The sequence below is a fragment of the Crinia signifera genome, chromosome 3 (genome assembly GCF_055691185.1).
Source record: "Crinia signifera chromosome 3, ASM5569118v1, whole genome shotgun sequence".
Lineage (NCBI taxonomy): Eukaryota > Metazoa > Chordata > Amphibia > Anura > Myobatrachidae > Crinia > Crinia signifera.
The window spans coordinates 189,374,011-189,390,490 of NC_139219.1; the positions used below are offsets into that span (position 1 = coordinate 189,374,011).

The 16,480-nt window shown below is 49.6% G+C and overlaps 1 protein-coding gene across 3 annotated transcripts in view; it reads right to left on the reverse strand.

Annotated features, from left to right (window-relative positions):
* The window catches only part of MRAP2 (melanocortin 2 receptor accessory protein 2), a 99,940-nt gene that overhangs the window by 19,736 nt on the left and 63,724 nt on the right, over positions 1 to 16,480 (reverse strand). For all 3 annotated transcript variants that reach the window (XM_083177120.1, XM_083177119.1, XM_083177121.1), the window contains exon 2: positions 13,142 to 13,272. In XM_083177120.1, coding sequence (XP_083033246.1) covers positions 13,142 to 13,265 — 124 coding nt within the window. In that variant the 5' untranslated portion in view covers positions 13,266 to 13,272. The remainder of the gene's footprint in view (positions 1 to 13,141; positions 13,273 to 16,480) is intronic.

A 16,480-nucleotide genomic window follows, 5' to 3' on the forward strand; every position in this document is an offset into this window, starting at 1 on the left:
TGCCAAGAGGTGACGTTCTGCCCAACGAAGAATTGGCTGTACCTCCAGAAAAGCTGCTCTGCTCCGAGTTCCCCCCTGGTGATTGATGTATGCCACCGCCGTGGCGTTGTCTGTCTGTACCTTGACTGCACGAGAGCAAATCAGGGGGGCTGCCTGGAGAAGGGCTAAGTAGATCGCCCTGAGCTCTAGAATATTGATCGGCAACCCCGACTCCTGGTGGGACCAAACTCCCTGGTAGGATCGGTCCTCCACCACCGCTCCCCAGCCCCTGAGGCTGGCATCTGTCGTCAAGAGTACCCAGTCGGAGACTAGGAAGGGCCGTCCCATGGACAGGTGACGTGGCTTGAGCCACCAGAGCAACGATAGTCGAACCTCCTGAGAGAGTACTACCTCCTGCCTCTTCAGAGCCTGTGGTGAACGGTTCCAATACTTGAGGATCTGGTGTTGCAACGGACGAGAGTGAAATTGGGCAAATTCCACCATCTCGAAGCACGAGACCATCTTGCCCAAAATCTTCATACATAGATGAAGAGAGACTCTCCTGTGCTTGAGAAACCCTCGTAAGAGGGCCTGCAAAGCCAGCCGCTTCTTGTCTGGAAGATAGACCCTCTGGGCCTGGGAATCCAGACGCGCTCCCAGATGTATCATCTCCTGGGAGGGTTCCAGGCTGGACTTGCGCCAGTTCACTAGCCAACCGTGAGCCTGGTGCAGGTCCAGCGTAATGCCTAGATGTTGCAGGAGTAGTTCTCTGGACTGTCCCAGAATCAGAAGGTCGTCCAGATAAGGCAGAATCCGCACTCCCTGGAGGTGAAGGAAGGCTGCCATAACTCCCATCACCTTCGTAAAGACTCTTGGTGCTGTAGAGATTCCGAAGGGTAGAGCCCGAAATTGGACATGAAGATCCTTGGTTGCAAACCGGAGGTACTTGCGGTGATCCGGATGTATCGGAACATGCAGGTATGCATCTCTGATGTCCAGAGATACCATGAAATCCCCCGGCTCCATTGCCTGTATAATGGACCGGAGGGACTCCATGCGAAACCGCGGAATGTTCAAGTAACTATTGAGATCCTTGAGATTCAGGATTGGTCGGAATGAACCATCCGGCTTCCCGATCAGGAATAAATTGGAGTAATAGCCGTGGCCCCTCTGCTGAGGAGGAACCACTTCTATCACCTGAGACTGGAGAAGAGTCTGAACGGAGGCGTTGAGAGCCTCCGCCTTCAGAGGACAGGCCGGGCGCCCCGTGATAAAGAATCGGGTCGGCGGACGCCTGTTGAAGGAGAGATAGTATCCTTCCGATACTATACTCAAAATCCAATTGTCCGATGTCGTCTCCCTCCATCTGTTGGCAAAATGGAGGAGGCGAGCCCCTACCGGCAGGGAGTCGACCTGAGGGGTCCCCGAGTCATTGGGAGGCCTTCTCCGGGGCCTTAGGAGGCTGACGTTTGCCAGACTGGGACTGTCTGCTCTTACCAAACGACTCCCTCCTGGGAGGACGGCTTCTAGTTGAAGATTGTCCCCTCGGCTTTCCCTGCGGCCGAAAGGAACGAAAGGACTGCTTTGGCTTAGAGGGTGCCGACGGGAGGAAGGCTGTCTTGGAAGTGGCTACCGTAGTCACAATTTTGTCCAGCTCCGGACCGAAAAGCATATCGCCCACAAAAGGAAGGGCCTCCAGGGCCTTTTTGGACTCTGCATCCGCATTCCAAGTGCGGAGCCACAAGGCTCTTCTGGCTGCAACCGAAGACGCCGAGATCCTAGAGGCTAACGTAGCCGTGTCCAGGGCCGCCTCGCCCAAGTACATGGAGGCTTCTCTGATATGGTCCACCAGAGAAAGCAGCTCCGACCTGCGTATGCCTGACGTCAGGGTCGTCCGGGTCATCCAGGTCAACAGGGTCATCTGTGTCCACCTGGTCGTCCTCTGAAGTATCCGTCCCCGTAGAGTCAGCTTTCTGGGTGCGGGCTCTGGGGTTCTTGCGCTTGCTAGCGGCACCCAGCAGGTTCTGTAGAGAGGAAGAAACCTGAACCAGTCCCTGCACCGAGGAAGAAAGGCCCTGTACCCAAACTGGCTCAGGCGCCAGCGTCAGCAACTGAGGCTGGGACTGCGTGAGCGGAGCCGGTTGAGCTGGTGGAAGAGTCGCCTGTGAAGGCTGACTCAACACTGGTGGGGGCTGAGGGTGTGAACGGGAAGCGGCTAGCTGTCCAGCAAGGTCCCTCATGGCTGCCGTCAGGGCCTGCGCCCAACCCGGTTCCCCGGAATGGGATGCCTGTGACGGGGCCGAATCCACAGAGTCCCCACCATTACAGCGTGTACACACACCCCCATGGTCTGTCGAGGTGGAAGAAAAATTCTCCTTGCACCTAACACACTTAAAGGCCCTCAGGGCAGGAGCGTCCCCTGACCGCGAGGGTCCTGCGGACTTTGAGCCTGACTTAGAAGTCATGGCTATGCTCTATCCCACTTCAATACAAGACAGAGTGAATAGAGAGATTTGCACAGAAACCCCTATATAAAGAGGGGTGTGAAAACACAGCACTGAACACCTCAAGGGTGCAGTGTCAATGTAGTACAACCTGACCCGTCTGGAGACCGGGGAAGGAAGGGTGCCACAGTGTCCACACAAAAGCTGCTTTTCTGCTGCTCCTCTGCACCGATGTGTGACAGAGTCAAGCCTCCATTAGGACAGGACGCTGGCAGTCCCCGGCGGGAACTCATATAGAGGCTCCCTGCCGGGGATTGGGCGGGGAGGAGGTGAGAGACCTCCCCCCCCTCCTGGAACCTTGCCAGGGCTGAGAAAAATATGGCGGCCCCCACCGCTACAACAATAGCCCTGGTGGTCTAGTGGCCTCGGTTTCCCCTGTGGGGACCGAGTGTCACCGCCAGGAAACCGCCGGGAGCGCACCCACCCCCGGCGGCTACGTGCGCTGGGTTCCCTCCCTCCGGCATCTATTCAGACGCCGCTGCGAGACAGAGCGTCTCGTGGTCACCGTTGCGGGACAGAGTCAAGCTTCCATCGGGAAGCGTCTCTGTCTCGCGTCTCCCCCAGCCGCGATACCGCTGCGTGCTGTGGGGAGGGAGGGGGGGAAGTGCGGCTTACCTGCTCCGTGGCGCACGGTCCCTCTGTGCTGGGACCCAGCCTGCAGGTCCGTGGCAGTTCACGACGAGCTGGCTCCGGAGCAGGTGAGCAGCCTGGGTGGTCCACCCGGCTTGCTCACCGCAAGTGTAAAAAAAAAAAAAAAAAAAAAATATTTTTTAAAAAAACGCTGCAGAAAACTGCAGCAGCTACTAAAAACGTGCCTGTGCTCCTAGGCACCAAGAAAAAAACTGACCTAGGATGGAGTGTGGGGAATGAGGGGCCTGGGCTGCACCACTAAAGTGTTAGCTACTTGGTGCCTGTCGCCATGGCTCCGCCCCCTTCCCACTGTCCCAGTGGCCACCAATGGCATGAAGGAAATAAAAAAAATTAAAGGGGTTAAAAAAAAAAAAAAAAAAAAAGGTCCTGCGCCAAAAATTGAGCACAGATGTTGGTCAGTAACGTCCGTCACTGAACAGCGCTCAAAGGCAACAGGAATTTGATCAAAAAAAAAAAAAAAAAAGATCAACCCTGTGCCGAAAAAGCTGATCAGTGATGTACGTCACTGATCAGCGCACAGTGGCCACAGGACACCCACAAAATCACAGTGTGTGTAAAAAAAGACCCCACAGCAGCCTCAAAAAAAAAAAAAGGTGATCAGTGATGCGACACTGATTACCAGTGAGGGGCAGCAGGTGCACAACCTTTGGTGCAACTGACAGTGCAACTGGCAGCAACTGACAGGTATATATAAAAAAAAAAAAACCTCTGCACCCCCAAAAAGTTGCTGATCACCTCAGATATAGTGATCAGCACAAAAGGCGGGGGCAGCAGACACAAAATATAGCACTCTCTATCACTCTCTGTCACTATCTCTCTCTATCTCTCACTATCTATCACTCTATGACACTGCAGCAGCAGCACTGACAGTTATATATATGAAAAATAACCCCTGCACCCCCAAAAAGTTGCTGGGGGTGCACAAAAGGGGGGCAGCAGACACAAAATATAGCAGTCTCTATCACTCTCTGTCACTATCTCTCTCTATCTCTCTATCTCTCTATCTCTCACTATCTATCACTCTATGACACTGCAGCAGCAGCACTGACAGGTATATATATATAAAAAAAAAAACCTGCGCCCCCAAAAAGTTGCTGATCAGTTAATTTATACTGATCAGCACAAAAGGGGGGGCAGCAGTCAGTTATATAAAAAATATATAGCACAATCTGTCACTATCTCTCTATCTCTCTCTATCTCTCTCTATCTATCTCTCTATCTATCTCTCTATCACACTGCAGCAGCACAAAATATAGCACTCTCTGTCACTAGCCCTCTCTATCTCTCTCTCTCTATCTCTCTATCTAAAACTCGATGACACTGCAGCAGCACAACACAGCACAGCACAACACTGGAGGTCACAACAAGTAGCAAGATCCCAAGCAGTGATCAGGTAAGTATTTTGCAAGGTTCTGGTCAGTATATCGCGGCAGCTAGGCACGGTGACCGCACTGCACGCAATTCCAGACCGGAATGGCGTCTGCAGTGCAGTCACCGTTAGTTTAAACCCCCCTCCATGGCTGTGATTGGTCCGTCGGTCCGACGAACCAATCACGGCCTTTGGGGGCGGGCGGGGTGAGGTGGGGTGACACCAGTGTCACCCTTACACCCCGCGGTGATTGGTGCTGTACTTTACAGCACCAATGACCTCCGATCCCTGTGTCACCGGCGAACGTTATTCGCCGGTGACACAGAAAACGCTGTAATTGGCTGTTCACACTGAACAGCCAATCACAGCGATCGCCGACGGGGGGGGCGGCATCGCAGCCCCCCCTGGGCATGCAGGGACATGTCTGCTGTCAGGGACAGCAGACATGTTTAAACTGTCACCGCGTCTATAGACGCGGTGACAGTTTAAAGCCATGACGTACATTTACGCCATGTGTCGGGAAGTACTTCCCGACCATGACGTAAATGTACGTCAAATGTCGGGAAGGGGTTAAAGGAACGGCTGAAATTTATTTGGGAGGCCAGCGACCAGGTATACACTGCTCCACCAGCGTGAAATCCCGCCCTGCAAAATAATGTGATCGCTGTGCGAATAGATGCTGCAAATATGTCCAAATCCATTTGTAAGCCACTTACCATGGAATAATTTTTCCATTGGTCACCACTCAATTACTTCATGGCTGCGAGAAATCAGCCTGGTCAAGGCCGGAGAAATTGTCCAACACCTTTCCCTAAAACGCTTGGGAATGCCTGTGTTTTCCTGAAATACCGGCCTTGCACAGCGGGGTGCATGGCCACAACAATGCAATTGTGCTGACCACACCCCCAAACAGGTCATTCCCTCCATGGCTCCGCCCCCATTCCATTTTTACTCCCTGCGGCAGCCCTGCCCCTGCCTCAATGAGCTGGGTGCCCTTTCAATGGCATCACCCTCAACTCCTAGCAGTTGTTATATAATTGTGCCTCACAACTTTTTGCAATATCACTGATCTTAACAAGATACAGTTGCAAAAAACTGCACTCCTCCAACACCCATGTCAACATTTTACTTGTGTCACTCTTTTGTCAACATCGCATTGTTGATGTCGACCTAGACATTGTTCGTCAGTCATCCAGATTCCCTGCACCATTGCTTTTCATTGTAACACATACTATTAAATGTACTGACCAGCACTGTGAATGGAATACTGGAATACTGTACATTACAAGGAATCATTTTATAGTCAGCAACTAAGTGCGACACAGCACAAACAATAAAAAATTCTAAGATGTATATATACTTGGAAAATTACACTGAGCAACTTACTATGCAGTATATGAATGTAGAAGTCAGTGTTGAGAATGTTCATTGACACTTTATAGTGCATAATATATATATATATATATAATGTGATACAGTATATTTTAATAATGAATATATTAATAAATAAGCTCCCACCTTTAATTTTTTAAACCCAGCCTGTAACATGACTGTCACAAATCGAGATCACGGCTGAACCAATCATGCTGTCCGCTGACTTAAACTCTAAAGGTTTGGGTGAAATCGGGCCAAAATCGCAGGTGTGTGATACCTGATCCAATCCGATGCGCGGTCCCGTGCGCATCGGACCGGATCAGGGAGGTCGGACGGTCAGCATGTATGATCACGTCCGACCTCCATGTATGCATATGCCTGCCCACCTGACAGGCATATGCATGCAGACACTGGGGAAACAGTGGGGTGGGCAGCGGGTCCCTGAGAGCTTAGCTTGCGGCGCCGGCGAGTGCTGACCTGGCCGGGCGGTGATGATCATAGATATCAGCAGTGCTGCGGGAGTCGGGACAGGACGCGCAGTGGCGGGTATTAGATTTTAAAATACCTGTCAAATGACTAGCCGTTCTCTGATTGGCTGAGCTCTCAGCCAGCCAATCAGAGAACGGCCAGTCATTTGACAGGTATTTTAAAATCTAATACCCGCCACTGCGCGTCCCGTCCCGACTCCCGCAGCGCTGCTTATATCTATGATCATCACCGCCCGGCCAGGTCAGCACTCGCCAGCGCCGCAAGCTAAGCTCTCAGGGACCCGCTGCCCACCCCACTGCTCCCCCTGATTAGAGCAGCGCCGCCCCCTGAACCTCACCGCCCGCCCCCTGCACCCCGACATGTGATAAATCGCAAGCGATTTATCACATGTCAAATTTGGCTCATCAAGTGCCAAATTGTGTGTGAGCCTCCGGGGAGCTCCCGGGCAGCTCACAGGAGAATTGGGTCTGACTTGTCCTAAGGACAAGTCGGCCTAATGTATGGGGGCCTTAACCTGCACACCTGAGTCCTGAACTAAGGTACTCACAGGTACTTGCAGCCAATCATAGGCAGGAAAGGGAGATATAGGTCAACCTTCTGGCCCTATCTCCTTGCCTTGAATAATTGTTCTATTCTGTTCCCTGTGTGCTTGTGTCCAGTGTCAGAAGTTCCTAGGCTCCAGACTATCCTGTGCTCCAGCATTACCATCTTCTCTGTCCTGCTGCTGCTGCCTATCTGTTTTACCCATCATCTGACAGTTACCCCTGCATATTACATTTCTGCTGTTGAGTGTTTCCAGCTATTCCCATCAGAGGTCATTGCTGGCCTGGGCTAGTGATCTTTCACTAGTTCACAGGCTAGTCTCCTATATTGGCTCACAGGCCTGTCACCTATTATTGCACTACGTCAGTGACTAACACCATCAGTGTCCTTACCGTCAACAGTCACCGTTGACATCCAGGTCAACCACCTGTTACTGTGCCATTAGAGACTGTGTCCTGACTGTCAACATCTCCTAACGGCTCCCAGGCCATCGACCCCCCCCCGAACGATTTCTAGGTCTTCAACCACTCCTAACGCCTCCCAGGCTGTCAACATCTTCTAATGGCTCCCAGGCCGTCGACAAGTCCTAACGACTCCCAGGTTATCAACAACTCCTACAGGCTCCCAGGCCGTCGACACTCTACTACCGGCTCCCAGGCCATCGATACTTACCCCCGGTTCCCAGGCCATCAGCTATTATCTAGAGCTCATTGGCTCAAGTCCAAAGCTCCTTGCAGGGGTCCCTGGTGAAAACCACTGGCGGGTTAGACTGTCTCTGGTCTCCGCCAACCCTCTAGTCTGTTCACTGGTATCCCAGTGTATGTACTCGCCATACATTAAACAACACAGTTTCCTGTTCCAGGAACACAGAACTCTCCGGTACCGACACTGGCTATTTATCACTTTCCATTTTATAACTTTTTGAAGATTGATACATCCGGCCCTAAAGGTCCATACACACTGAGCGACTATGCCCAGTGTGTATGGACAGTGATGATGTCAATCATCGCTGCGGGGAAAGCCGCTCAGTGCATACACACTGAGCGGCTTTCCCCCTGCCCATCGCCAATGGAGGGGGGAGGACGGCTTTGCATAGCGCAGAGCTATGCAAAGCGGTCCTCAATGCCGCTCATCTGCTGGTATAGAATATAATTGAATAGAATTCCTTTATTCGTCTCACAATGGAGAAATTTTCAATCGTTACAGCAAGGTTCAAGTACAGATAAGAGTAATAGCATAATAAGAACACACATAATAAGATAAGATCCAAACAATATAACTCAAGAATCTAGGAACATGCAGGTCTTCTTCAGAACATGACAGTTGTACATTCTAATTGCAGCCGGAAGGAAAGATCTGTGATATCTCTCCGTTGAGCATCGAGGATGAAGCAACCTATCACTAAAAGTGCTACACAGATCCGTAAAAATGTTTTTGAGCGGGTGTGAAGCATTATCCAATAATGATGTCATCTTGCTGATCATTCTCCTCTCACCCACAATCTCTACAGAATCCAAAGGCATTCCTAGGACAGAACTGGCCTTCCTTACCAGTCTGTTTAGTCTCTTATTGTCGGCTGTTGAAACACTGCTGCCCCAGCAGACCACTCCGTAGAATATGGCCGATGCCACTACACAGTTGAAGAAGGTCTTCAGGAGCGCTCCCTGCACTCCAAAGGACCTCGGTCTCCTCAGCAGATAAAGTCTACTCTGCCTCTTCCTATATAGAGCAGCGGAATTATCAGACCAGTCGAGTTTATTGTCAAGGTGAAAATCTCAATATCCATTCCCTGAATGCTCACAGGAGTTGGGGGGGGGGGGGGGGGGGGGGTATGCTGATGTTTCCTGAAATCAACTAACAGCTCCCTAGTTTTCCTCTTATTAAGTTGAAGATGGTTCTCCACACACCGTAGCAAAGTTCTGCACAAGTTCCCTGTACTCCCTATCGTCCCCATCTACAATAAGGTCCACAATAGCAGAGTCATCAGAGAACTTCTGTATTACCAGCAGATGAGCGGGTTTCCCGGCGATGATGCGGGAGCGCGCAGCAGCGCTCACCGCTCATCGCTGGGGCATACACACTGGGCGGCTTTGAACTGAAAGCCGCTCAAACAGGCTGTTTTGAGCGGCTTTCAGCTCAAAGTTGGCCAGTGTGTATGGGCCTTACATGTTTTAATATATATAGTAGCAAATGACAATTAGCAATTTGCTTACAAACCCAGGAAAATGGCCAAAAATATTCAGTAAAATTGTTTAAATCAAACAGATACAACTACTTGCTAGTTATTGCTATAAAAGTAATTGCAATAAAGTTGCAAAAACTTTACACAGATCACTTTTATCAGACATCACAAAGTTATAATACTATTACTTCTGGAGATCTGTCATCAAAATGGGCCATCAATACATTGCCTGGTGACTACATGGGAATGGTCCAAGGTGTTTTTGATGTATCTTTTTCAGATTGTGGTAGGGCATCCATTCATCTGTATTTCATAATTGTCATTATTTTTTTTTTTTGTCATTTTATGGTTTTTGTAGGTACAAATGAATATACTGTATAATAAAAGCATCCTTTTTAAAACAGTATTGCACTAAATTATTCTATTCTATCCTCCATGTTGCCTGGTAGACATAGCCTATACAAAAAATGGCTAACAATGCTCTTGACATCTTTGGGGGGATTAAAATGTTGTGCCTGGCTACTGCCACTAGATGGTGCGTGGAGGGTGGACAGAGCTAAAATTAGGTGGATGGGGGATTGAGCTGCTGCTACTAGAAGCCAGGTCCTGGTACAATCAGAAAATGTATTGGTGAGAGTTGGACCCTCCGCCAGGGAACAGGACTCTTAGAGCGAGTGTGTGGGGTCAGGCAGAAAACAGCAGCAGTTCAGAGGTCCCTTCTCCAGCTCGGTGTCACCACCATTACTGAGCACCCATCCCAGTGTCAACAAACCTACCCAGTGTCCCCGTACTTTCATCCCCAACCAGCCTACTGAACCCATCTCACTGCCCCCCGCACCTAGAACCCCCCAGCCTGGCATTTACAGTAATCCCCCCTCATTCAGAAATTGTTACCTCCTCCCACCCCTATCTCACTGTCCCCTTCTCACCCTGCCCAGTGGCCCTCATTCACAAAATGTCCCCATCCACTATCTCAATGACACCCCCAGCACAGTCCATTCCTTCTTCACCCAACTAGCCCACTTTCCCCCTTCTACCTTCCTTTTAGCAAGAACCCCCCTTCACCTAGCCCAGTCAGTGTCCCTCCTCAATCATCACAGCAACCCCCCCCCCCCCCCTTCCCCATCATCCTCTATGTCACCCACTGCCTTCCCCTGTCACCCATTTACTGGCTACTTCTCCCTTGCCCTATACTGCGAGGCCACTCACACTTTTCAGTCACGTGCTTAAAAAAAAAAAAAACTTCCTCTTTTCCCACTGTCATGTTGGCTCCCTTGTTTTTTTTCTGAATCCATCCCTGGCAGTGCCAGCTCCTACCTATGTTAAGTAAGGGGGCTAACTGGTTCACCCAATGAGGAGAGCCCCTGTCACTGCTGGCTGGGTCTCGGCATCTACATAAAGAAGCTGACAGTCGCCGGGACCAGTGCATGCGCAAACCCGGCTTCTATGGACTTCCTCAGCTGCAATCTATGGAAGCCAGCTTGGGCTGAGTGGCTTCTAGCTCTCTGCTAATTGCAGTCCGGACTGCCAGTCCAGGAGGAAGGAAATAACTCCAAATGGGACTGTCTGTGACTGACAAGTAGGACTTCCAATAGAAAGTCACTACCAGTCACTGTAAAGCCATTGCAATTATGGACTGCATCTGGCTCACTCCCGCAGTATGCTGGGGCAGCACTGGCCAACACAGGCCGAAGAGTTAAGTACAATTATGGGTGAAGGGTGTGCACCACTGGCTCCAGTTGACAGTGTCTAGTTTGATAGCCAATAGGTCCACTAATGTTTGTCGATATGCATTAGGTCAACATTGACAAAAGGTCAACACAAGCAATAGCTCAACATGGTAATGGTCAATATCAGTTTTTCACAAATTTCATTCAGATACTTTATGATCCAAGTGGATCACAATTGTGAATGGTACAGTGCGCAACACGAGCCTTGCGAGGGTACATTTTACACTAATTGGGGGTCCATTTCGACAGATGTTGATAGACACAGAAAACTGTAAAAAAACTCATGTCACCTTTCCATGTTGATCTTTTGTGCATGTCAACCTAGTGCATATTGACATTTTCACTGTCGACATACATTAACTGTGATTTCTGCTTTATTTCCAGTTGGACAGATATAACCTGATATAACCTACAGTACAGTTATGTATACTGGGTTACCTGATTCCACCGGCAAAAAGGGTATGCAGTCATTAGGTCGACAGTCAATAGGTTGACCACTACTGGTCGACAGGCAGAAAGTCTAGACATGTAAAAGATCGACATGGTCAAAAGGTCATCACTAGCTAACAGTCAACATGGCAAAAGTTTTTTTCAGTTTTTTTTTTTTTTTTAACTGTCCTCTTCATACTTTACTATCCCAGAAGGCATAAAGGGAGAATATAATAGTGTGCTGAGCACAGCGAGGCCCCGTGTCCGAAGCATGAAGATTGGACAGGATACACTAATATGTTGACCAATGTTGACATAGACACACAAAAAAAACATGAAACCCCACTTAAACCTTTTTCATGTCAACCTTTTGCTTGAGTTGACCCATTTACCATGTTGACTTAATGTATGTCAATCTTTTATATGTATCGGCCTACTGCTTGTCACCCAATAGTGGTCGACATATTGACTGTTGACCTTGACACTATCGACCTAGTGCACCTGTGAACCACACACCGTGCTCCCATTATAGATACTCCAATCAGGGCCGGCGCCACCACTAGGCAGCTTTAGGCATTTGCCACTGGAGGGCGGTGGTGAGCTGCGAGCAACAGCAGCAGTAGAGCTTCGAGGGGAGAAAGCGGCTGGGAGACTGGGACTCACTGGAGCAGGCTGCAGGTGAGTCCGCAATACCCCCACCCCTGGATAGCGCTGCCAACACACCACTGACCCCCCTGCCCGCCCGGAGCTTCGGCATGTCATCCCCCCCTGCCCGCCCAGAGCTGCGGCATGTCATCGCCCCCCTGCCCGCCCGGAGCTGCGGCATGTCATCCCCCCCCCTGCCCGCCCGGAGCTGCGGCATGTCATCCCCCCCCCCTGCCCGCCCAGAGCTGCGGCATGTCATCCCCCCCCCTGCCCGCCCGGAGCTGCGGCATGTTATCCCCCCCCCTGCCCTCCCGGAGCTGCGGCATGTCATCCCCCCCCCCCCCTGCCCGCCCGGAGCTGCGGCATGTCATCCCCCCTCCTGCCCGCCCGGAACCGCGGCATGTCATCCCCCCTGCCCGCCCGGAACTGCGGCGTGCCACCCCCCCCCCCCTGCCCTCCCGGAGCTGCGGCATGTCACCCCCCCGTGGAGCAAAGTGGCGGGGGAGCGCCTGGGTGCCCCCTCCCGCCTGGGGCGCTCCAGCATGTCGCGCCGGCCCTGACTCCAATGATAGCAAAATACCTCTTGAACTGGAAACTGTTGCTGGGAGTTTTTTTTAACAATGTTATTAAAAACAGAAATCCCACTTTTTTTTTCTCTTTAAAGAGCAAATTAATGACATTTTTAAACATTCATCTGCACCTGTCAGGCAAGAGAATGGGTGGGAGATGTTAAAAGGGGATGCAGTGTAAATCCCGGCGGTTGGGATCCCGGCGTTCAAAATCCCAACGCCGGAATCCCGACCGCTGAAATCCCGACCGCCGAAATCCCGACACTTTCTCCCTCCGGGGGTGTCCACGAGGGAGAATAAATTAGTGTGCCGAGCGTAACGAGGCACCGGGCCCGCTGCGTGGCGAGCACAGTGAGCCCGCAAGGGGGGGCGATCCACGTCCCCCCCCTGTCGTGATTTCGGCGGTCGGGATTTTGAACACCGGGATCTCGACCGCCGGGATTTAATACTGAATCAGTTAAAAGTACAATGAGCTCACTGCTTACTACTGTACATCATGTGCCATGTGACTGTGGTTGCTTTGGTAATCACTGTAAGATTGTAGTAACTAAAACTGCACCATAACATAAACCCCTGCCCCCAATCTATCCCTCTACACCCATTACCATCAACCCATGATAGGATGCGTTTTAATTTTATGTGTTAGAAATGTAACAACAGTAATAGCGTACACTTACACTTATGCGCCTTTAATCCTTCAAAAGAAACAGGAGCATATTCATAGTACTCATATTCCCATGTGTAATCAGATTTGGGGAGTTTATGTGACGTTCTACTAATATTTACACTTTGTTCCGACATATTTAACCTAAAAGACAAAGAAAAACATACATTACATATAATGCCTCAAAGCAAATACATTTTCCAAAAGTCATTCACTACCTGAATGTACATTATAATGACCAAATAAATATGAATTATTTGGCCATAATTATATGATTGAATACTATAAGAAAGGTCATACACACGGGGCAGCTTCTGCTAGCCGGAATGCTGAGCGATGTAGGCCAGGGAACTTGCTTCACGACGATCGCCAATGCACAGGTAGCGATGTGTGTTTGGGCGATCTATGCTAACCAGTATTCTCTTGTTTGAACACTGGTGATCTGACTACATATTGACTACATGTAGTAGGCGACGGCAACGTGCAAGACCGTGCATCGTCGTCACTTGGGGGCATACACACGGAGCAATCCATGCTTAATTTCTAGGTGATCTGGAAAGATTGCTTTTAAAAAAAGGGCAAAAAATCGCCCGGAGTGTATGTCCGCGAGATACAGCAGTATGCAGTCCCGCGTGTCTTGACAAAGTGTGAAACCCAGGTAAGTATGGGTACAGGGTTGTTCTGGATCTTTTTGGATCATAGGGATTTCTCTGATTATCTTCAAAGAAGTTATATTTATTACCAAATTGAAGTCAATATTATTACATCAACAATGTTTTGCACAATTAGAATTATTACAATTCAAAACATATCCATTATTGGCATACACACAGAGGTCTATTAACTTCTCTGTACTTAATAAGCATGATTCACCTGGAGTTGAAACACCAACTTAATATTATCGCAGGCAGGCAAGTGGGTAAAGGTCAATACACATGGACAGCGATGATGATCGCTGCCTCACGCGCACGCGCGTCCCATTTGAATGGAGTCCCTCTCCACCAGCCCCGCCGTTCTAGCGGGCACCGGGCAACAATAAGAGGGGCTTCATCTGTATGCATGTATATGCAGCATCATAAGGCAATTTTCAAATAAAGTTAATTTATTAAGTGTCTACGCCGCAGGTACTGTAAGTAGGCGGCTATCAAGGTCTTTCATAAATAAGAGATAGAAAAACTCTCAACTTGAATTAAACCTTTCGATATATCAATTGTCATGAGGAATAAGCATACATTCCATATTTGCCTACCTGACCCTCTCCATGCGGGAGAAAATGCTCTGCTCCTGGACTTCCCTGGTAATGTATAATTGCCATCATTGAAACACTTTTACCTAGCTCCCCACAGGTGATGGTAATCATACATGACCAGGGAAGTCCAGGAACAGAGGATTTTCTCCCGCATGGAGAGGATCAGGTAGGCAAGTATGATACATTCACAGTGCAAGACTTTTATACAAGTGAAAAAAAGGAGAAGGGAGGAGGAAAACCCTGTGTTCAATCAACAGTGCAGGGTGTGTGCGTAATGATTGACAGATCATTTGTACAATTGAGGTCACACTGTAATTAAAAATTCAACTGTCATGGTAACCAGTAATTAGAATACATAGGTTGCAGAATTGATATATACAAGCAATAGAGAATGTTCAAACAAGATGCATAATACAAAACATTTCACAAATGATACATTAAGCTGTGGAAGTTGCATTTCTCAAACATAGTATACAATACTTAAAGTGTATAATATTTCGTTTAAGACATAATACAGGGATACTGTATTTAGTGGGGTTGGGATCATTTGGTCTACAGCATGATGGTCGACAGTCATTAGGTCGACATGGGAGAAGGTCGACATGGGTCTAGGTCGACATGGGAAAAGGTCGACTTGGGAAAAGGTCGAAAGGTCATTAGTTCGACAGGTCGTTAGTTCAACAGGGGGACTAAAATTGCTCATTGTGGAGTGAACCGTGGACAGAGGAGGACAGAGTGCGCCAGAGATCAGCTGACTGATTGGTGAATTGGACCCAGATGCACGCAGCCAGACTTCACGGCTGTGACGCAGGGCCATCTACAGAAATCTTGGGGCCCCATACACTGATATCTTGGGGCCATCCACCCCCTCACACGCTATCATTCCCAACCCCTATGCCGGAACATTAAACTGAACGCACTGCAGCCTGCGTTCTATAACATTGATGCACTCAACCTGCGGCCTGCATTCTATCATACCGTCATGCTCCCTCACCCTTCAGCCTGCACTCTATCACAGTGCTACCCTCCCTCACCCTGTGGCCTGCGCTCTATCACACTGACACTCTCCCTCACTCTGAGGTCTGTGTTCCATCACACTGACGCGCTCTATCACAGTGATGCCCTCCCTCACCCTGCGGCATGCGCTCTATCACACTAACACGCTCCCTCACCCTGTGGTCTGCGTTCCATTACACTGACGTGCTCCCTTACCCTGTGTTCTATCACACTGATGTCCTCCCTCACCCTGCGGCACACCGTAATGCCGCCTACATACGATGCCCACAGTATTGCTGCCTATGCACAATTCCCAGAGTAATGCCGCTTGCACATAATGTCCAAAGCAATGTCCCTCACCCATAATGAGCCTCCCCACAATAGTTACCCACCTTCCAATGGTGCGCAATTACCCCCCCCCTTCCCCCGCCCATAGTACACACAGTTCAACCCCCAGTCTCTTCCACATATTACACTGTTCCATCCCTCCCCATGGCACAGGTTTGTTCTACTGAGACTTACAGTTCTGATAACAGAAGCCTCTGCTGTACATATCCAGTGACTGTTCAGGGCTCCAGTTGAAGCTCAATCAGATCAGAATCTCTGGGGTCAGTTTACACAGACTGTACCTGTACACGTAAGGGAGACGCTATCATTTAAATTCCTTTGTCTAAAGGGAATACTATTCAAGATCCCCTATTTACCCAGATGTGTAGGTATACTAATTAAAACCTGGAACTCACTACTACCAGTCATAAACTTCGTCAGTGGGGAATAAGTCTATGACGAAATGCGTAGGTACGTGGACAGCACAGGGCCGGCTCTACCATTAGGCAGCTGTCTAGGGCGCCGGGATCTGGGGGGGCACCACTGAGTCTGCCTATCCAAAAATCAAAGATGTCTATGAGGATCCTTGTTGTACTTAATGCTCTGGAACGTCTAAGGCAAGTATGCCTAAGGGGTTGGGAAGTGGGGATTGGTAGAAGTATTGGGGGGGACATTAGTATGACATTTTGCCTAGGGTGCTGAGAATCCTTACACCGGCCCAGGGACAGCATGCCGTGTATCCCAAGTGGCTGGCACCCTGCACCTCGAACCAGGGAGCAT